The sequence below is a fragment of the Myxine glutinosa genome, chromosome 8, assembly GCF_964187855.1.
Source record: "Myxine glutinosa chromosome 8, kmMyxGlut1.1, whole genome shotgun sequence".
Taxonomy (NCBI): domain Eukaryota; kingdom Metazoa; phylum Chordata; class Myxini; order Myxiniformes; family Myxinidae; genus Myxine; species Myxine glutinosa.
The window spans coordinates 169,081,696-169,105,804 of NC_136268.1; the positions used below are offsets into that span (position 1 = coordinate 169,081,696).

Consider the following 24,109-nt stretch of genomic DNA (forward strand, 5'->3'; position numbering starts at 1 on the left):
TGACGAATCTGTAACACTTCCCCCCCCTCAAGAAAGAAAGTTTGAACACAGTGAAAACTTTCTTTGCATGCAAACTCTTCAAACAAACAAAAATAAACTCACAACCCAATAAACTCACAATTCCCGTGAGCAACAATTATCAACATCTCAAAAATATAGCAACAAAATTTCACACAACCCACAGAGATTTCCAAAGTTAATTCACTCTGGACAAAGCATCAGCAACGACATTGTCCTTGCCCTTTACATGTTCAATTTCCAAGTTGAACTCCTGCAAAGCCAAACTCCATCACATCACCCTCTGATTTTACTTTTCGTTTCTTTTGAATGAAGGTTAAGGGGTTGTGATCAAAAATCCAAAGTCAAGCAAATCTACAGCACTTTTTCCGGGAGGCCGAGCTGAGAGCGAGGTTCCATGGTGGTTGGGTGTTGAGGCCTGGAAGTATTCACTACATTGACGCCTTTAGGAACATGGAGTTCACGGTTAATCCGTGTCGGAAAGTTCACTACATGGACGCCTTTAGGAACGTGGAGTTCACGGTTAATCCATGTAGGAAAGTTCACTACATGGACGCCTTTAGGAACGTGGAGCTCACGGTTAATCCATGCAGGGATCTTGGCTCAGCGGCTCCGCAGCATTCAGTGCTTCAACTTTTCCGAACTTTCATAATAATTACAGTGGGACCGCTTGTCACTGTAGTCACATGAATAGCGGTCTCCCCTCTTGGCCACTACTCTGATAAATCCTTCCTTCGGGAGCTGCCGTAACTCTGGGAGCCTCCATAATAATATCGATTGGGGCCACCACCAAAACTACTACTCCGTTGTCCCTCCTCTGTAGCCCCCACGACACATATGAAATGCCTTCCCTACTGTTATGGTCCGACCCTCCAACTCCTTGCTATTCAGATCCTTTTCTGCATTTCTGGCGTCCTTGGAGTTTTCAAACGTGACAAAGCCAAACCCTCTTGACTTTTGTGTCTCCCTGTCTTTTATCAGCAGCACTTCCAAAAGCGGTCCATATTTGCTGAAGGCAGACTCCAGAACATCTTCCTTTGATTTGAAGTTCAGTCCACCTACAAAGAGCTTGCCAATATTGCCTCCATCCCTGACTTGTGTGTACTGACTCTTAGTTTCAGGGTACTTCCTCTTCTGGGCGCTTCCGACGAGGCTTTTCAACAAACATCGGGTTACCAGAAACTTGACCACCGGCCAAATCATTCCCGATAACAAAAGATACTCCCTCTACAGGAAGAGTGGCTTGTAAACCTACGGTGACCGGTCCTGACACCAAATCAGACTCTAAATGGATGACATGAAGTGGAGCTTTAACACAGCCACCAACCCCCTGTAAATGAACACTAACACCAGTTGCCGTCTTCTCTGACAATGGCAAAATGCCTTCAAGCATCAAAGATTGATGTGCTCCTGTGTCCCTCAAGACCCTAACCGGTTTCTGGTTAGTCGAGTCTCCATCCAATGACACAAACCCCTCTGAAATAAATGGTTGGTAACCCTTTTGAGGGCGATTTCTCACATTTGCCATTGCATTCGGAGTTGTACTTGTCTGACTCCGCTCCTGATTTTGCCTGTCAATAGCATAACATCGGGACATCAAGTGTCCAGGTTTCTTGCAAAAAGCGCAAGTAGGCCCGGAGGAGAAACTCGTGGTTTGTCTCGAGCCCCCCGGAGGATACGTCCGTCTTGGAACTGTAGACCTCTGATCCCTAAGAGTCGCAGTATCAGATCTGTCCTCATAGTCATCTCTAGGCCGCCCCCTGAATCTTCGTTCTCCGCATCGGATGTATCATAACTCTCTGTGTGAACTCTAGGCGGGAAGCTAGGTTCATGGAACCTCATCCTGTGTGTTAAGGCATAGTCATCTGCCATGGTTGCTGCCTCATACAACTTTGGTTCTTTCCTTTCCTCCAGATGTACTTTAATGTCCTCGTGGACACACTGTTGGAATTCCTCCACCCGGATCAATTATCGCAATAGTTAGAAGTCTTTCCCGACCCCTTTTGAATCACACCACTGATCAAACATGGTTTCTTTCATTCTGGCAAACTCCACATGGGTCTCACTCTCCCTCTTCCTGGCGTTCCGGAATTTTTGCCGGTAAGCTTCAGGGACCAATTCATAGGCTTTGAGAATGGTCTTCTTCACTATCTCATAATCTGCACATTGTTCAATCGGATAAAGCCGAATAAATATCTTGAGCTTTACCCACCAGAACACTTTGCACTAACATGGTCCAGGACTCCTCAGGCCATTTCAGCATTTGAGCTACTTTCTCAAAGTGTGAAAAAAACTTGGCTACCTCCTTTTCATTGAAGAGTGGAAGCAGCCTAACATGTCTGCCAACATCCCAGGTGTTCTGACTCGGTGTCAAACCAGTCAGCATGGATGGTACCCCTCCCCGTTCTTTCATTAAGTCCAACTCCTCGAGTTTAATTTCCTGCTGAAGTGCCGAGTCCCCTTCCCTTAACTCCCTTTCGGCTTTTCTCTCCTTTGCTTTTTTCTCTTCTAACCTTTCTTCGAGTTCTCTTGCAGCTCTCCTTTCCTCTGTTTTTTCTCTTCTAACCTTTCCTGGAGTTCTCTTTCCTGTGCTGCTCTTCTTTCCTCGAGTTATCTTTCCTTTGCTTTTAACCTTTCCTGGCTCTGCAATTGCATCTCCATTTTGTGGAGCACCACATTTTCTTGTTCTTCTGGTAACCAATCCAAGGCTCCCTCTTTCCATGTTCCTAGTTCCACCATAGATTCTACCACCACTGTCTGCATCTCTGTTTTCTTCATTTTAGCTCGGACCTCCAAGCTAAAATGTTTGGCCAATATCAAGAGTTCCGATTTTAGTAACGCTCGGAACTGTGCCTCACTAGGGGTCACTGCAAACTTCTCTGTGTCAAACTCCATGGTGACTATCCGTGAGCACCTGTTAACCTTCACACAATAAATTTTTTAATTTTTTTTTTTTTTTGAAAAATTTGGTAATGTTGGAAAATATTCTAAAATTGGAAAATTTGGGAATGCTAGGGAATTCTTTCCCAGTGGAAATTTAAGGAATTTAATCCAACGTCCGAGATTTAGGGAATTTAATCCGCAAAGCTGAGTCCCCAATTTTTCCACAGTACAAACCCCCAATTTCAATCTGGGTCAATCCCAAATGGATTCTTTTAGGGAATTTGTTCCCGGACGAGCCCCCAATTTCTGTTACGTGTTCCTCCCCGACCTCCTGGTCTCGGTATACCTCCGAACCCCGAGAGGAGCCACGGCAGAAAAATACGTTACTCTGGGTTAGAAATCAATAGTGAAACTACACCCATGATTATAAACAAACAAATATTGTATTGAATATCGCACCAGAATAACGGTACAACAAATGCAATAGCAATCAAAAGTACACTTCATACATCTTATGATGGTACCATCAGCTAACAGGCATAAGGTAACTCACTGCGTTCCCAGTGAGTGAAAAAGAACCCTCCTCAATGTCTCTATAACTCCCAGGTGATCCCCTCCTGCGAGTAGTGATGAGACGATGAGGCGATTACTGAAGCGTAGGCAAAGCGCAGACAGTCACGTGGTCCAAACCGAAAGTAAACTGGCAGCGGGATGGGAAGTCCCAAAGGCCCCCTCCAGACGTGCATGTTCACAGCTCAATCAGCAAACCGCAACGTAATTGGAGACGAAGCGGTCGCACACGCACATCCCCGACAGACGGTAGGATGTTGGGGTAAAGCTCACGCGAAGCAAAACCTTTGTAGGTGTCCGAAGTGCGAGGTTCAAAATTGCCGACGGCTCTTACTTGAGTCGATGCGCCTAGGTGAGGATTCGTCGAAATCTCAGCGGCCAGCGCCCAAACCTGACTACGCAGATTTCTCAATTCCAGCGATAATTCCTATCGTCGGATGTTCTTTCAAGGAACGCAAAATTCCCTCGCGACTTTCGGTAGTCCACGCTCGCTACGGAGCCTCCACGTCACGCGTCCACACCGACTTTGTTCGCCACGCCACTTCCTCTTCTTCTCCGTCCTTCAGGTTCGGTTTCCTGTATCATTTAAAGTTAACCTTTTTAACTTTTGATAACTGTTCATGAATGCTAAACCTTTTGAAGATAATAATAGTACATAATATCAGAAATATGCCAAGTGGGTGAAAACCACAACAGCGGAAGTGACGAATCCGTAACACTTATCTCTGTCTGCAGTCGTCCAGGCCCCAAACTCGCCGTCCGGACGCGGCTCAGTGCTTGGCGGGCAGGAGGCCTCAGACCGCCTCGTTCGCACGCTGCAAGGCCTCAATGAGCCACCGGTTTGCCCCGGTCCCATCTGCCGGCGCGCCACAGGCCTTCTGCGTGACTCAAACGGGTCGTGTCAGCTCGCTCCTCCGGCCATGCCTGGATCCGTCCACGTCTTCCTGGACTCGGCCCGGAACCGCGATACACACAACGTTTTCAACAGGGAAGAGAGAGTCGAGGGCAAAGGTGGCGAAAAATGGCAAGCGGTCGAGGGAGTGGAATCACGAGGCAGCAAAGGGAAAAAGGGGTCCGGGCAGGAAGGAGGCCAAAACGAGTGGAAGAGAGCGCAAATGTCGGTCTCTGACCATTTGCTATCGCATCCAGTATCAGAGAGACAAAATGTCGGTTTCTCTCCACTTTTATTGATCACACTTGGCCAATCAGCTGGCTCATTATTGTCCCTGGGCTTCCACTGCATGCCGATTGGCCTTGCCTTCCAGTGATTTCATCTGCCCATCAAACCCTTGGTGTTAAAAAAATCGTGAGGTGGGTGTGGCATCAGCCTGCCTGTCCGATGTCTGCCTGCCATGCCGGGGTAATGTGTGACCGCATCCGATCTGTTTGTTGAGTCAGGTTTTATTATGAGTGGGAAGTTAATTAGTGTGTATGCGCCAATGGGCCGAGCTAATGTCTAAGATTGTGTTGCCATACGGGACACAGGAATGATCACAGAGGTTTCACATACAATGGAGTCTTATCCTTATTCCCTGGAACTATTTATCTTGCCCCACTCCTCATAATGGGGACGAAGACACACTTAATCCGACATTCGGGTTATACAGGTCCTCCACTTATTGTCCCCCACCGCACCGCGGAGCGAAAGGGGGACTATGGTTTTCCCCTCCGTCCGTGCGTCCGTTCGTCCGTGCGTGCGTAAGCAAAGGACCGAATTCTAATTTGGTGTGTGGGTGCAACCCACGTCAAAATCCAAGATGGCCGCCACCATGTATGTCTGACGCCATGTATGGCTGAACCTTGTGAGCGGAATATCTTGAAAAATAAGCGAAGTACCAACTTCTAATCTGGTGTGTGGGTGTATCTAGGCATAAGGAAGAACGCTATTGAAAATTGGGTCACCACATCAAAATCCAAGATGGCCGCCGCCATGTATGTCTGAACCTTGTGTGTGGAATGTCTTGAAAAATAAGCGAAGTACCAACTTCTAATCTGGTGTGTGGGTGTATCCAGGCAAAAGGAAGAACGCTATTGAAAATTGGGTCGCCACTTCAAAATCCAAGATGGCCGCCACCATATATATTGTTATGGTTCTTTGCCGCCCTTCTTCCCCTTACCAAGGGGGGATTAATCCCCTTGTTCTTTCTGGGCTTGGCAGAACCGAGACTTGAGACGTGCCTTCCTGGCAAATGCAAGGTAGGGTTTCGGGACCAAGTCTCGCACGTACCTAAATACCTGTGCCGCCACGGAAGCGAGGAAGCAAACCTCGCATGAGCCACGTGTGGTTTGGGTATGCCAAGCCGATTGAGTACCACGTGGTCTGTACAGTCTTAGTTAGTGGAACCCGATTTTAGCGGTTCTATTCGTACCACGCTTAGCCAATGAAGAAACCACAGGAAGGATCGAATGGAAGAAAGGAAGAACACAGGTTTAATTATTCCCACACGTATGTACAATGATCGGGGACGCAGAGACACAGGGCAGCACTTAGTCAATCTTATCTTATCCCTTGGACTCGGGCCCATCACACTCACACAGGGAATTGCAGATGGGTTGATGTTCAGCCAAACGTGTCGACGTGGTCATCCAGGGACGGCCCCGTCCAGCTCTCCACAGTCCCAGCACGTCCCGTGAAGATGGCAGCAGGCGATGGAAGGAACCTCGTAGCCGTGTCTCCCGAACAAAGGCAGATGATGAGGTGGCACGGCAAATGCGGGACTCTCAGCGCGGCTGGCGATTATACAGCCGTTCTCACTCGCACGTCTTAATGCACCGTATATGGTTCGGCCTCAAACTCAACCGAGCGTCGCTTTATAAAAGCGCATATTCCGGTTCATGCGCGTCTTGCTTTACCCGCGTATCTTTCACAGTTCTCTGACGCTCACAACTCCTCTTCCACGATCCTCTTGGTTGGTCAGTGCGCGCGAGTTCTCCATGGGAAAGTCCTTTGTTCATCAGCGAGAGTCCTCTCGGGGGCTTTGCGTGATGAGTTATATAGCCACGGCCCCGAACCTTCTGGAATCCTCTCGGACCTTCTTACCACGCCCTGTGACGCAACGCCGCCGCCACCACCTCTGAGCCCTGATTGGCGGCTCGTGCTTACCGTCAGCGCTTCTGCCGCTTCGCCTTCGGCTCGGCCCCGACCCTCCTAGCCTGCCTCGTGTTAATTCACCCAAAATGAACCAAAGTCAGCGCAAAGGGGCATGAGACTAGGGTAGCTGGAAAGTCGGTAGAAGTAGGGCCGATTCTCCTGACTCTACTCAACGCAGAACTAACAATGGAAAAGGACTAAGCTCACAAATACTAAGACGTAACTACACTATCGCGAGGCTACATGTTGCTTGTGTGACTAACTATGAGGGGGAAATTTTAACCTTTATTATACTCACTGTACAAACTCAAAACCGCAACAATATGTCTGAACCTTGTGAGCGAAATATCTTGAAAAATAAACGAACTACTAATTTATAATCTGGTGTGTGGGTGTATCTACGCAGAAGGAAGAACTCCTTTGAAAATTGGGTCGTCACGTCAAAATCCAAGATGGCCACCGCCATGTATGTCTGAACCTTGTGAGCGGAATATCTTGAAAAATAAGTGAAGTACCAACTTCTAATCTGGTGTGTGGGTGTATCTACGCATGAGGAAGAACACTATTGAAAATTGGGTCGCCACGTCAAAATCCAAGATGGCCGCCACCATATATATGTCTGAACCTTGTGAGCGAAATATCTTGAAAAATAAACGAACTACTAACTTCTAATGTGGTATGTGGGTGTATCGACGCATAAGGGAGAACGCTATTGAAAATTGGGTCGCCACGTCAAAATCCAAGATGGCCGCCTTGCGTCTTCCACTTTGTCAACTCACATCATTTCACCTACGGGGGACCTAGGCGTAACGCTTGTTTACATCGAGATGGTTCTAGCTCCCCACGATTTACATCGAGATGGTTCTAGCTCCCCACGTCAACCGGAGCATGATACCTATACAGATCTACTTAAATCTATATATGCCGACCCTACCAACATAACAATATATACATGCACACACACATTCAAACACATATGTACTCGCATACAGTCACGTGAAAAAGTAAGTACACCCCATGTAAAGTTTTGACTTTTTCAACATATTTCAACATACAGCTATTTGATCTTCATCTAAACAATATTGAGAGATAAAGGTGATATAATATAACAAATATCATGAAACATTTACATTTTGTAGTCCATTGTATAATTTAAATAAACATAAATGCAAATTTCTTATGTGGAAAAAGTAAGTACACCCCTACATTTATCACTACTTCAAATACCTAAAATTAGAATCAGGTGCACCAGCTCAGGTGCAAATGATTCGAACATTGTTGGAGAGGATCTTGGAGGAACCTGTCTTATTTAAACCTCAGACATTTAGTTTGGTTTGCTCTTTGTTGTTGAAGTGTGCGGCGTTACCATGCCTAGATCAAAAGAGCTCTCTGAGGCCTTCAGAAAGAAGGTTATAGATACCTACGAGTCTGGGAGGGGATTTAAAAAGATCTCCAAACAATTTGAAATCAATAATTCGACTGTCCGGAAGATCATCTACAAGTGGAGAATATTCCAAACAACTGCCAACTTGTTCAGGCCAGGCCGCCCCAGCAAGTTCAGCCCGAGAGCAGACCGTAGGATGCTGAAAGAAGTCTCGAAGAACCACAGAATGTCATCACGGGACCTACAGGTAGCTCTTGCCACTGTTGATGTCAAAGTGCATGAGTCTACCATTAGAAAGAGGCTGCACAAGTTTGATCTACATGGGAGGTATGCCAGGAGGAAAGCTTTGCTGTCCAGAAAGAACATCAGGGCAAGACTGAAGTTTGCCAATGAACACCAAGGCAAAGACCAGCACTTCTGGAACAATGTGCTCTGGACAGATGAGTCAAAGGTAGAGCTATTTGGCCACAGTCCCAGATGACATGTTTGGCGAAAACCAAAGACAGCATTTGACCACAAGAACCTGATACCAACTGTAAAGCATGGTGGTGGAAATATTATGGTTTGGGGCAGCTTTGCTGCATCAGGGCCTGGGCAGCTCACCATCATAGAATCCACTATGAATTCTTCATTGTACCAAAGGGTGCTTGAGGATAATGCGAGGCCATCTGTTGGAAAGTTGAAGCTCAACCGAAGGTGGACCTTGCAACATGACAATGACCCTAAACATACCAGTAAATCCACCAAGGAATGGCTGAAAAGAAAGAAATGGAGGGTTCTGGAATGGCCAAGTGAAAGCCCGGATCGAAATCCCATCGAGATGTTGTGGGGGGATTTGAAACGAGCTGTGCATGCAAGAAACCCCTCAAACATCGCACAGCTGAAAGAATTCTGCATGGAGGAGTGGGCAAAAATTTCTCCCAGTCGATGTCAGAGACTGGTAGACAGTTATAAGAAACGCCTACTTGAGGTTGTTTCTGCCAAAGGGGGCAATACCACCTATTAGAGCCAAGGGTGTACTTACTTTTTCCACATGCGAAATTTGCATTTATGTTTATTTAAATTATACAATGGACTACAAAATGTAAATGTTTCATGATATTTGTTATATTATATCACCTTTATCTATCAATATTGTTGAAATGAAGATCAAATAGCTGTATGTTGAAATATGTTGAAAAAGTCAAAACTTTACATGGGGTGTACTTACTTTTTCACATGACTGTATATATTGTTACGGACGCGGTTTAGATGTTACTTTGGGCCGAGCGGATGGTCCACCGCGACCGTTACAGGATCCCCGATTGGCCCGACTCCCCCAACGTTGACCAGATCGCACCACAGATATTCAATTTGGAAACCTCTAAAGCGACCGAAAGAGAAGGAAGAGAGAAGAAGACAGAGTACGGAGGAATAACAGGATTTATTATACACACAAGCAAAAAGAAGGAGCGATTAAAATTATTTACAAGCAATGGATGGAAGAAGCAGTCACACAGTGCATCGTTAGCTTATACTAGTCAATTTACTTAACCCCAGGACAACGATTAGGACAGACGACGTTCACACTTAAACGGGGGATATTGCAGGCAGGTATGGCTTGAGGATGGATGGTTGTTTTTGGGAGGCAATGGAGGGTCCAGCGTGGATTGCTGCCTGGCGCGTCCTTTTCGTGGCCTGCGGCCCCTTAGCTGTAGCGCAGCTGGTCGCACGATGGCTCGCACACACCTGCTCGTTCAGGCGTCTTCCTTCTCCCCAGCAACAACGAGGGACAGCAAGCAAGATGACGGGGTCAGAGCAAGAGCACGGGCAAGAGGAGCAAGAGCAAGCCAGTGGAGTGCGTCCCGCGGCGACTTATATTGGTTTTCTCACCGAACCTTCGCGCACTTTCTCGGGGGTTCCCGCTCCGCCCTCTCTTAGCCAAACCCCTTGTTCTGGGTTGGATGAGCGGGGCCGACTTACTCCTCCCCCCTATGACGAGGGGGGCGACCCGTCTTCTCTAGCCACTCCCCTTGTTCGTAATGGCCGCAAATGGCGAAAACCGGTCAGCAGCTGCAGGTACTGCGCCGTCACGTTGCACAGCAGTTCAGTACTGCAATAAACGTTTGCTGTGAAAGCTCAAGTGGGGGAATCCCTGGCACTTGAGCTGCCATGGATCATCGGAGGGGCCTACGCTTTATTTCGTTTGATGCAATGCAGAGTCAATCTAGTGGGAAACACATATTTAGCCGACATAGAATAAGGAAATAAACTATTTAAAAAGACATATCGTGGCCTGTGTGTAAGTTTCATGGAATTAACTAGGAGGACGGCTGCGACCATTATTTACCTTACGAGGGTGTTACACACAACAAAACCATACTTTTCACATTCGTTACACTTTCTCCAAAATTGTTACACTTCTCAAAACCGTTACACTTCTCAAATTCGTTACAATATATACAGGCACTTCCCCATTTACATCATGGACGCATTCCTGGAAAAAATTGTGTAAATCGAAATTATCTAAATTGAACTTCAAAATCCCAATGATTTTCAAATGTATTAAATGGGGAATGTGTTCCTTAAAAAAAAATTGAATGGAAATTTTTCATCGTAAATTAGTTAAAATATTACTGCAATAAAATACTATACAAAGGAGTCTGGTCGTATACTTTTCCCCCTTTGAAGCACAAGGATGCAAGTAGCATAATCGACTGAGGGCGTGGCAGTGCTGCTGATGCAGTGCCCATTTAGGTTAGAGCAGGAATTTGGAATTTGTCCAGGATGCCAGAGATATCTCCCCTACTCTTTGTGAAGGGCTCCTCAAAGGGATCTTTCATGTCTTCATGCAAATTCTGGCAAATGTGACACCCAGTTCAACATCCATCTGAGGGAATGCGCATACATTGACAAATCATCCTGCCTGTGAAACACTGGGATGACAGTTTATGATTAGGTTGAGATTTGAACCCAGGGATGGCTGTTGCCTATACACCGCCCAAATAAAGGATGTGTCAGAAGAATGTTGCAAGCCCGGTATAAGATCGCCCGTAGGGAGAGTTGTCTGCTGCAATAACGAATGCTAGATCGCTCAAAGGTACGTTCACTTCCTTGGCACCATCCTGTCATATGGGTAAGGCTCACAACTTTCTATAAATCCCTGTATGGCAGCGATGTCATGGTTAGAGATCAACGTTGCAGATTTCCAAGCAGTCTGACAGTAACCACAAAAGTAAACCATGGAACAGGATCTGCAGAAAATAACCACAGGAATAAAACAAAGCCAAGTTGGATAAAAAGTAGTCAGTGTAAATTCAGAACTTCGAGTGTTATAAGAGGATCATGAAAGTACATCCCTGTGTCTTGAATAAAATAGTTAATTTCAGTTCCCTTAGAAGGGAAAAGGAGATAATTAGACCTATCGGGACTGTGCAATATTTGCCAATCTATGGTTGTTTGTCCATGCTCCATATGCTCTATCTGTCTTCACTGCTGAGCCTCATACAAGGAAGCAGCACGTACCATGTTTAAATCTTTGGTATGACTCAGCCAGAGTTCTGATCTCCCACCAAGCAGAATCAGAGCAGACAGTATAACCATTACAACACCGTGTTTGGTTACCATGGTCCATCTTTGTCTGGCAGTCTTTCTTCCCCAATTCCTCTCCCCCCCCCCCCCCCCCCCCCGCCCCCATTCCCCTTATATTCGCATTCTTCCCCTCACCCATTCTTCTGCTAAGGTCCCTCTGTGGTTTCCCTCTATTCTGCTGTTGATGTTTCCCCAATTATCACTGTGTTCTGTTCTGTTTGATGTCAGGTTGTGGCTTATGTTGCAATTACTTGCCAAATAAATATGTTTGGATGAAGGAACTCACAATCAAAAGGGAGGGACAACTTTATAGGTAATCAATACAACCTTGGTGGCAGCTCCCTGAGGCCCACGCACGACACAGATGAGCCACAGAGGGGTGATCTGGACTTGAGTGTGAGTGACAGGCCATAGCGCTGCATGATGCATTGCAATGCAGGTGAGGCCAGGTCTGGCAGTGGCTCTGCCATACCAGCCAGAGGTAGCTCAAAAGACAGGACAAATGGTACCAAGTCCTGCGTACAGGAGCATGTGAATTTAATGATCAGTTCATTACTACACAGTTCATTCGTAGAAAAAATACTTTGTGATGAACTTTGTGTATTATTACCACCATTGTATTTACCTTTAATCCAAACTTTAAAAAATGCATATATACACAAAGAATTAAGTTAAGCACCCCTACACAACGAATTAAGGTAAGCACCCCCTAATATATATTCTTTGTGTATATGTATACATTGGCATATATTCTAAGGTATGTGAGATCAAATAATGATTGGTATGACATTAGCAATTATCCATTGATGAAATTGAGTGATCAAAGTGAAAAAAAGTGATTGGTTGAGTCAGTGATCCGATCACGTGGGTCCTACACACGTTATTGACGCAAAGATCGCTAGAGGTCTTCTCAGAACAATGACTGTACGTTAGAAAACATAAACGTCATCCACACTGTCCGTGATGGACCTATAGCTCCATACTTAAATTGAGGTGAAAATATGCTTAAAATTCCCAAAAAATTTCACCTTAAATTATTCAGAATAAAATATTGAAAACGGCATGATTGTTATGTTTTTATGTGACCATAATATCACTTCTCCAGAAAATATAGCAATATCATGGGTATATTACACTGTTTTGACGACAACAAACTTGTAATGTGCGAGGTTGTAAAAAAACGGGGGGGGTGCTTAACTTAATTCTTTGTGTGTATATATATATATATATATATATACATACATACAGTCACGTGAAAAAGTAAGTACACCCCGTGTAAAGTTTTGACTTTTTCAACATATTTCAACATACAGCTCTTTGATCTTCATTTCAACAATATTGATCGATAAAGGTGATATAATATAACAAATATCATGAAACATTTACATTTTGTAGTCCATTGTATAATTTAAATAAACATAAATGCAAATTTCGCATGTGGAAAAAGTAAGTACACCCTTGGCTCTAATAGGTGGTATTGCCCCCTTTGGCAGAAACAACCTCAAGTAGGCGTTTCTTATAACTGTCTACCAGTCTCTGACATCGACTGGGAGAAATTTTTTCCCACTCCTCCATGCAGATTTATTTCAGCTGTGCGATGTTTGAGGGGTTTCTTGCATGCACAGCTCGTTTCAAATCCCCCCACAACATCTCGATGGGATTTAGATCCGGGCTTTGACTTGGCCATTCCAGAACCCTCCATTTCTTTCTTTTCAGCCATTCCTTGGTGGATTTACTGGTATGTTTAGGGTCATTGTCATGTTGCATGGTCCACCATCGGTTGAGCTTCAACTTTCCGACAGATGGCCTCACATTATCCTCAAGCACCCTCTGGTACAATGAAGAATGCATAGTGGATTATATGATGGTGAGCTGCCCAGGCCCTGATGCACCAAAGCTGCCCCAAACCATAATATTTCCACCACCATGCTTTACAGTTGGTAACAGGTTCTTGTGGTCAAATGCTGTCTTTGGTTTTCGCCAAACATGTCTTCTGTTGCTGTGGCCAAATAGCTCTACCTTTGACTCATCTGTCCAGAGCACATTGTTCCAGAAGTGCTGGTCTTGGCCTCGGTGTTCTTTGGCAAACTTTAGTCTTGCCCTGATGTTCTTTCTGGACAGGAAAGGTTTCCTCCTGGCACACCTCCCATGTAGATCAAATTCGTGCAGCCTCTTTCTCATGGTAGACTCGTGCAATTTGACATCAACAGTGGCAAGAGCTACCTGTAGGTCCCATGATGACATTCTGGGGGTTCTTCGAGACTTCTTTCAGCATCTTGTGGTCTGCTCTCGGGCTGAACTTGTTGGGGCGGCCTGGCCTGAACAAGTTCGTAGTTGTTTGGATCTTCTCCACTTGTCGATGACCTTCCGAAAGGTCGAATGATTGATTTCAAATTGTTTGGAGATTTTTAAATCCCTTCCCAGACTCGTAGGCATCTATATCCTTCTATCTGAAGGCCTCAGAGAGCTCTTTTGATCTCGGCATGGTGATACCGCACACTTCAACAACAAAGAGCAAACCAAACTAAATGTCTGAGGTTTAAATAAGACAGGTTCCTCCAAGATTCTCTCTAACGATGTTCTAATCATTTGCACCTGAGCTGGTGCACTTGATTTTAATTTTATGTATTTGAAGTAGTGATAAATGTCGGGGTGTACTTACTTTTTCCACATGTGAAATTTGCATTTATGTTTATTTAAAATATACAATGGACTACAAAATGTAAATGTTTCATGATATTTGTTATATTATATCACCTTTATCGATCAATATTGTTGAAATGAGAATCAAATAGCTGTATGTTGAAATATGTTGAAAGAGTCAAAGCTTCACATGGGCTGTACTTTCTTTTTCACGTGACTATATATATATATATACCAAACAATATTGATAGATAAAGGTGATATAATATAACAAATATAATATAACAATAAAGTAAGTATGTGGGGGGATTTGAAACGAGCTGTGCATGCAAGAAACCCCTCAAACATCGCACAGCTGAAAGAATTCTGCATGGAAGAGTGAGCAAAAATTTCTCCCTCGATGTCAGAGATTGGTAGACAGTTATAAGAAACGCCTACTTGAGGTTGTTTCTGCCAAAGGGGGCAATACCACCTATTAGAGCCAAGGGTGCACTTACTTTTTCCACATGCGAAATTTGCATTTATGTTTATTTAAATTATACAATGGACTACAAAATGTAAATGTTTCATGATATTTGTAATATTATATCACCTTTATCTATCAATATTGTTGAAATGAAGATCAAATAGCTGTATGTTGAAATATGTTGAAAAGGTCAAAACTTTACATGGGGTGTACTTAGTTTTTCACGTGACTGTATATATATGTAGATGTATATATATAGATATATAGATATATATTGTTATGAATTTTGGAGTAGAGTGATATATAGATCAGGTAGATCTGTGTAGGTATCATGCTCCGACTGTCGTGAAGAAGAACCATCTCAATGTACATAAGTAGAGGACCTGTCCAGCCCGGATGTCGGATTAAGTTTGTATATTTGTGATCATACGAGGATGGCCTTTTGATAACTAGAGTAGGGATTATGCTAATTCCCCTGTTCGTGAGACCTGTGATTTATCCTTCGTCCTGTATGGCAACGCACTAGACACGAAGGGCAGGAAAGGCCCAATCGCACCACACACACTAATTAAATCCCCCCCTCAACAAAACTCACCGGAAGAAGAGTAATGCAGGCAGGAAGCGCCCACGCATTGCACCAGCATGGCGATAAAATATTGCTCAGGCAGGCTGCGGCCATGCCCTCCTCACGATGGATCGGTCGAGGGGGTTTCATGGGGAGATCACACCAATGAAAGGCCAGAGTAAGAAAGGACCTGGATTGGCCAGGGGCAGAGCAAAGAGCGACCCGCTGATTGATAGGAAGAAGCGACGAACTGATTGGTCACCGACCGATGGCGTGAGGGAGGGGTGACACGGCCTTTGGTGGAGAACTGAGCCTGTGATGTTGGCCAGCAGGGATTGGCAGGGAAAGAGAGAGATGACGTCACCAGGGATTGATAAAAAGTGGAGAGAGACTGACATTTTCTCTCTTGCGCTGGACCTTCTGTTTGCCCTGGACTTCCCTTGCATTTCTCTATATTCTCTTGCCTTCGGACTGAGGTGGAGAGACGGTAGAGCGAGCACGAAGAGTTGGGTTCTCTATGCGAGCGACGGGTGTACCAGCGTGGCTTGCCGCTGCAGCGTAAAGAGGCAGGGGCAAGTGAGACCTCCGGTGAGGCCTAGCAGCGTGGAACGATACGTTCGCGCCAACGACCGGGCGGCCTTCTTCCCGCCAAGCGCGGAGCCGCATCCGGACGGAGAGTTTGGGGCCGACAGTTCCTGACAGGATACTTCAGCCATTTGAGCGAAGCACACAAACACCACACACAACAGTTCTTTTCATTTAATTATCCCTTCGTCCGTGTGTAACTCTGGTGTGGGGACGTCCCAAATTAGAACATTTATTTGATGCACCAGTCAAGGCTGTGTCTAAAAACTTGGTTTCCCTCAGCGCTGACCTGGAGATGGAGTTGGAGGAGGAGGATTTCGACGGTTTGATAGAGGCAGACAAGCAGCCTTCAACTAATGAGGATTTAATGGCATTGAAGGAAGAGCGCCACGAAGAGGATGAGCTTCCAGGACCAGAGCCAAGGAAATTCACCATAGCCGAAACGCAGAAAGGTTTTTACGGTGTTACGGTGTTTGTCTTCATTTTAAGGCATTACGCCCGGTTTACGTCAAAAACCGAGTTACGTCACGGCTTATGGAACCAATTAATGACGTAGGCCGGGGTATTGCCATATATATATATACACAGTGAACCCTCGTTTATCGCGGGGGTTACGTTCCAGAACCCCCCGCGATAAACGAAAATCCACGAAGTAGCGACCATATATATATATTTTTTTTATATATATTTTAAAGCATTATGAACTCCCCACACTCTTATTAACCTTTCCCATACTCTTATAAACACTTCCTATACTCTTAAACACTTTTTACACTCTTAAACATACGTAATTTTAACAACATATAAAATTCTAATGGGTACTCACCATTGAAGATACTGTAGCTACCCATGGGTTCCCCAAGCAAGACCAGCATCAGAATCTCCTTGCTCCAGCCGGTGACGTCACCGGCCGGGATTCCCGGCGCGAGAGTGGCTGGTCACGTGACCGCTAAAGCGTGCCGCGCTTTGCGGGTATAATCAGCTACACCTGTTGATCACGTGACCACCGATTCACCGAAGCACGCCACGCTTGAGAGGCGTGGCTTTCGGTTTCTGGTTGTGCTTTATAATGCAGCCCGATAAATGGGCTTCTCAGTGTTCCCGAGTTGGTTTTGAGAATAAATATCTTCTCGGACGAGTTTGTGTCTTGCCCGTCATTTCGTCCGTATCAAGCAAGAGCCCCGGCTCTTCAATACTACAACTTGCGTGATGAAGATGATGATGAATTAGCTGTGCAGTACTGATGACGATGAAGGTGATGACGATGATGAATGTACTGGCGTTTTCCATACGCACGACTCTTTGTCTACCCTTCTACTGTACACTATGTACAGTATTTTATTTCTTGTAATATGTTTTAAATACTGTATTTTTCTTATTTCTTTACGTTTTTTAATTTTTTAGGCTAGAAAATGCTTATTTTACCACAAAAATATTTAAAATAATAGTATATAAAAATACATTTATACCGCAAAATCCCGCGATATAGCGAAAAATCCGCGATATAATTTTACATATACTAGCGAGAAAAAACCGCGATGTACCGAATCCGCGAAAAGTGAACCGCGATATAGCGAGGGATGACTGTATATGTACAACAACAACAACAACATGCATTTTAAGGCCATGTTCCCTGCTAGAGCGGGGGTTAGCCTTGCGGTCCCCATGACATGACCGACATGGAAGAAGAAGTGTATGGAAGAAGTTACTATATATATAAGCACGCAATAAAAAAAATACAGTCCTCATATCCGCAACAATATATATATCTATATATATATATATATATATATATATATATATATATATATATATATATATATGTATATATATATATATATATATATATATATATATATATATATATATATATATATATATATATATGTATATATATATATATATATGTATGTATATATATATATGTATGTATATATATATATATATATATGTATGTATATATATATATATATATGTATGTATATATATATATATATATGTATGTATATATATATATATATGTATGTATATATATATATATATGTATGTATATATATATATATATATGTATGTATATATATATATATATATATATATATATATATATATATATATATGTATGTATATATATATATATATATATATATATATATATATATATATATATGTATATGTGTATGTATATATATATGTATATGTGTATGTATATATATATGTATATGTGTATGTATATATATATATGTGTATGTATATATATATATATGTGTATGTATATATGTGTATGTATATATATATATATGTATATGTATATATATATATGTATATGTATATATATATATGTATACGTATATATATATATGTATACGTATATATATATATGTATACGTATATATATATATATATATATATATATATATATATATATATATATATATATATATATATATATATATTAGGGTGGGCTTCAAAAAATCAAAATGCAGATTATCTCCGGGACATGGTCCACATGGTCCATTTGTGTTCCTTTCGGTGTCAAAGGAAACCACACCAAATTTGAATGGAATCCAATAATATTTAGGGGTGCCACATCAGTGATGAATTTTCCCCCATGCAAAAATAGGAATTCCCATTTTTTGGGCTGTATATACACAAAATAAATACATAATTATATATATACATTAAATATAATATTAAAAATAAATATATAGTAAATATACATTAAATAATAAATATACATAAATACACATTATACATTATATATATAGTTATATACAATATATTATCCATCCAGTTTTGAGACTTCCTATGATCACTATCTGGGCAATTTTCATGCATGTTTTGTACAGGTTCCCGGGGTCAGGGGTACGCTTTTTTAGTGTGTAATATGTAGGACTAACTTATTGACTGTGGCTCTTTTGTAGAGAGTGACCCTGTGGAGTAAGAATTAACAGGATTTTACCCACATTCTTGCTTATTTTGTAGATATGGCATGTGCTAGTACCAGTGTTTCATTGAAAACTCGGGCTCAGGATAATGTGTATCTCATTGGGTCCACTTCTGGAGATGCCATCAAAGGTGCCAAGCTCCCGACTGTGCATCAATCTCTTGTCCTGTTTTTCCATCACCTGAAGAAGGAGAATCGCACTGCCCGGGAGAGTGCAACCCTCACCATTGAAGAGGTTGTGAAGTTCTGGGAAAAAGCTCACCTACCTACAACGACGAAGCAGCACTGCATCCATCGTTTGGAGAGGCTATATGAAGAATGGAGGAGCCTCCAAAAAGGTGCAAAGCGGTGTGGTGCGACCCAAGAGAAAAAGGAAGCATCCTTCGAGGCCTCCTTGGAGAAGACGTTTGATCTTAGGCATGCAGATTCGGAGGCCATAATCACCAACCCCGAGGACAGGAAGTTTCTTCACGATCAATTCTCAGAGAGGAAGGCTTCAATGGGATCTGTAGACACTGTGTTGGAAGCAAAAACGAAGCGAAAGAAAGAAAGGGAAGAAAAGGAGAAGACTAAGGCAGAGAAGGAAAATAAGAGACAGGAAATGGTCATGAAGGGTGCTACTGCTATGGAAGTCACAGACTCAGACTCTGACTCTGAGACCACGGCACAGGCTGGTTCTTCATCATCTGATGGTGGGATATCTCGTCCCAAGAAAAGAAGGCCTATCAACATTGTCACTCCTGAAGTCGCAGCTTCTTTGGATCGTACGAAAACAAGTGACCGAATGGCTGTCCACAACTTGGCATCCATTTGTAGAGCAGTAGGATGGGATCCTGCAGAGCTGGCACTGAACCGATGGACAGTGCGGCGGAATCGCATGATGCATCGATGCAAAACCATGGACGAAATAAAAGAAGCATTTCATCATAATGTGCAGGGTCCTTTAGTGGTCCATTGGGATGGAAAGCTTATTCCCTATGTCACTGGAGATTTTGTGCATGTGAAGGTGGATCGTCTTCCAATCCTTGTGTCCAACCAGTACCATGGAATGGAGCAGCTGTTGAATGTTCCCAAGTTACCTGACGGGGGAGGAGAAGCTATGGCAACCGCTGTAGTGGACACACTGAAGAGCTGGAACCTTGTGGGCAAGGTGAAGGCTTTGTCTTTTGACACAACGGCCAGCAATTCAGGTGTTCGTGGAGGGGCTGCTGTCCTCATTGAAAAGAAGCTACAGACTGAACTAATTCATTTGGCTTGCCGCCATCATGCGCACAAAATCATTCTGGGAGATGTTTTCACCACTCTTTTCAGTCCTTCATCAGGCCCTGACATCCAGCTTTTTAAGCGGTTTCAGGCGAAGTGGCCGTCCATTGCCCATCACCAACCAAAAAATGGATTCACAGATCCTGATACGGCAGCTGAGTTTGCACAGAACAATGACATGATGGATGAAGCTCTGGAATTTGCTCTTGTGTGTTTGAAAGATCAGCAGCCACGAGATGATTATCGTGAACTCCTAGAACTGACTGTCATCTACATGGGAGGAATCCCACCTCGTGGAATCCGGATCATGGCTCCAGGAGCAATGCACAGAGCCAGATGGATGGCAAAAGCACTATATTCACTGCAGGTGTTCATGTTTCGGTCAGAGTTCCACTTGACACTTCGAGAGGCGAGAGAACTCCGAGCCTTCAACATTTTTGTCTGCCTTGTGTATGTACAGGCTTGGTTTCGGGCTCCACAAGCTATTGAGGCTCCCCTGAATGACATTAACCTCTTCAAGTAGTTGGAAAAGTTTGAACAAATCAATCAGAAGATGGCTCAGACAGCCTTGAAGGCACTTGGCCGCCACACGTGGTACATGAGCCCAGTACTAGTGGCATTTGCATTCTTTGACACCAGAATTGACAAAGAAAGCAAGATCAATATGATTGAAGCATTGAAAAATGACGGTGAAAACCCCTCTCCAAAGACACCAGCTATCAAACGAGGAACTGCCCTGTCAATCGCTGGCCTCATAACAAAACACACCAAGCATTTCTTCAGCATCCTAGGGACCCCAACTGATTGGATGGATAAGGATCCTGGTTCATGGGAGCAAGAAACCAGCTTTCAGGAAGCAAAGAAAGCCGCCAGTGGCTTAGTCGTGGTGAACGACAGGGCAGAAAGGGGTGTCGCATTGATACAAGACGACAATAAGCTCCTTACAAAGGATGAAGAGCAAAAGCAAGCTCTGCTCCAAGTTGTTGCTGCTCACAGGAAGATGTACCCCGATGCCAAGAAGGCAACAGTGGTGAAACAGGCCCAGAAATAGGAGTTACATTTCTCATTATATTTGGGTTTTTTAATATAATGTGATGTGGTGTCTCTTCATTTTATGAACTGAACATTTGGATTGTTATCATTGAATTTGAGTTTTCATAGCAATATAGTGCTATTTGTGCAGCTATTGTAACTTGTGTTTGCTAGAATACATAGAAAGTGAGTGGAGGGTGGATTTTCATCAAACAAACTTCTGGTTTTGCTTTCGATCCATATATAGAAAAGTTTTTTAGACACCTTTAGTTTGAAGGCTGACGTGGCACCCCTAAATAAAATCAGATTGCTTTCATATTTGGTGTCTTTTCATTTTGGAACAAAAGGAACAACATAAAGCCATGTCCCAGTAAATATTTAAAAAAAATTATTTTGAGCACCACCCTAATATATATATATATATATATATATATATATATATATATATATATATATATATATATATATATATATATATATATATATATATATATATTGTTGCGGATATGAGGACTGTATTTTTTTTATTGTGTGCTTTATTATTATTAGTGTTTATTCTGCGCCTCCTGCCTCCGGAGTTGTGTAAAGATAAAAAGGACGTCTCGGTAGTTATTCCATAAACACCACATTGCAGGACCCGATAAAACCATTGTTCAGTAGCTTATATCTTATTATGTGTCTTAGGGTAAGGCTGTGTCTCCCATTAATTTAAATACTCTATTGCACCGAGTGAAATAAGAATAGGTCCCCTTTCGATTCATTTCAATGGCCAACTGCATTTTGGGCGGTTTTCTTCAACCACCATTGGCCACGAGGCAGGGTTGGGGAAGAAAGGCGTGTCTCCACCTCGTCATAGAGGGGAGGAGTGAGTCAGCTCGGTTACACCACCGCTCGGTCAAAATAACATCTAATCCGCGGACCGTAACAAATTGGTAGTCAGGAGTTGTGATTCGAACCTGGGACTAAATTTATTTAGCCCAAATTTTGGACACCAATTGTGTTATTACCGTAACAAATTGGTGTCTGGGAGTGAGATACGGACCCGAAGCGCGCTTAACGCGCTCAAAATTACAAGCTGCTGGAAATTGTTTGTTTTTAAAGGAAAACCCGAATTTTGAAATCGCGCCATGGCTGGTCAAGGCGACGGGATGCCGGTGGGAGAGATAGACGGGGTGGAATCGACCCAGGACCTCGGGGAAATGTATATGGAGGAGGTGGTTGAGGGGGTATCATGCGCACAAAATGGCGCTTTCGCGCACGAGGTTACGGGCGCGCAAAATGGCGCCTCGCACATGGCCACGGCGACCACGCCCGCGACAGTAGCAGCGCCGCCGTTGGATTCGGACCTTTTGTTGCTACAAATCGGGGCCCTTATGGACAAAATGAGGGACGGAGCGAGGGCTGATAGTGAGCGATTGGGGGGCGAAATGGGGGGCAAAATGGGAGAAATGGGGGAACGGCTAGAAGCTAAATTTGAGGGGCTAGACAATAATTTTAAGGGATTAGACAAGAAATTTGAAGGGTTAGACAACGGAATAAAAGAGGTAAGGAATGGGTTAACGGGGGTGGAAAATAGAATGGCTGCCCAGGAGAATCAGTTAGAGGGCGTGAAAAATGGGTTAATGGGGTTAGAAAATAGGATGGAAGACAAATTGCTGGAAATAGGGGAGCAATCCGCCCGAGAAATTAAACAAATGGGAGAGCAGATAGAGGAGGTGAAAATCGGGGTAGAAACCAAATTGGATGCTCAGAGGGATGAATTGGGACAGATGAGGGCAGCATCTACAAAAGAGAGGGAGGAGATGAAGGAGGAGATACGACGAGGTGTAGGTGAGGAGGTCTCGTGGGTACGCGAGGAGGTAAAGCGAGGCGAAAAGCGTATAGAGAAAGAGGTGAGAAATGGGACGGCAAAGTTACAAGGGGGCATAGAGGACCTGACGGAGGAGGTGGAACAGCTGACGGAGGGACAGACGGAGTTAGTGGAGCAGGTTCAAAGGAACACTGCGGTACTAGGAGGGTTAAAAGCGACACAAAACGACATAAAAAATGACTTAATAGCGACACAGAGGCAATGTCAGATGGTACGTGAGGGACTGACAACGAGGTTGGACGAGGTGACAGAGGTAATGGAGACGAAGGACCGGCAGGTGAGGACGCACATAGAAACGGTCAAGATAGCCTTAGAGGACGAACTTGAGGAGACGCACCGGGAAATAAAAGAGGTGAAGCAAAAATTAGAGGAAGTGGAAGAAGAGGTGAGTGAAATTAAGAAGAGACGGACAGAAACTAAGAGAGAAAGACAGGAGGAGGTGATGGAATATGTACAAGGTCGGTGCTCAACTCATAATGATGTGCTCGCTAACCAAATAAAGAGTTTGCAGGTGGCAAAAGAGGTGCGGAGACGAGGTGCCAAGGTGAGTGGCGATATACGTGGAAATGTATATGATGTGAGGAAAGCTTCAGTCGGCTTGGGGGTTGATTCGGATCCGGGTGTTCGTGAAAGGCCGTTGGTGAAGTGTGCGACAGGTACGGTGTGCGAAGGAGGAGGTGTGCGAGAATGTCCGACTCTGGGGTGTGTGAGGAAAAAGTGCGCGCCAAGGAGTGAGTGTGCTGTCGAGAGTGAGTCGGTCGTAGCGCGTGTGCGAGGGAGCACATGGAAACGCGGTGTGGTGAGTGTTACAGAGGAAGTAACGAGAGAGTGTGCGCAAGAGGATGTGCGGGAAAGGTGTGTAACGGACGGGTGCATGGGGAAAGAGTGCGCTGTCAAGAGTGAGGGAGAATGCACGCCTGTGGTGAGTGTTACAGAGGGTGTAACGTGAGAGTGTGCGCAAGAGTGTGTGCGAGAAAGGTGTGTAACGGACAGGTGCATGAGGAAAGAGTGCGCTGTCGAGAGTAAGGGTGAGTGCGCTGTCAAGAGTGGAGGTGAAAGTAGTGCGAGTGACACGGAGCGTGAGTTGGTTGTGACAGGTGAGAGAGGATGTACACCTGGAATGGAAGGATGCACACCTGGAATGGTAGAGCGTATGTGGGAATGCACACTTAAGTTGGTAGTGAGGCATGTGGTTGGGTGTGCGAGTGAGAGCACACCTGTGATT

At 44.1% G+C, this 24,109-nt stretch overlaps 1 protein-coding gene across 1 annotated transcript in view; it reads right to left on the reverse strand.

The window, feature by feature from the left end:
- The window catches only part of BICC1 (BicC family RNA binding protein 1), a 564,931-nt gene that overhangs the window by 190,989 nt on the left and 349,833 nt on the right, over window positions 1-24,109 (reverse strand). Inside the window, 2 exon segments of the mRNA XM_078784015.1 lie at window positions 11,844-11,884; window positions 11,887-12,031. Coding sequence (XP_078640141.1) covers window positions 11,844-11,884; window positions 11,887-12,031 — 186 coding nt within the window.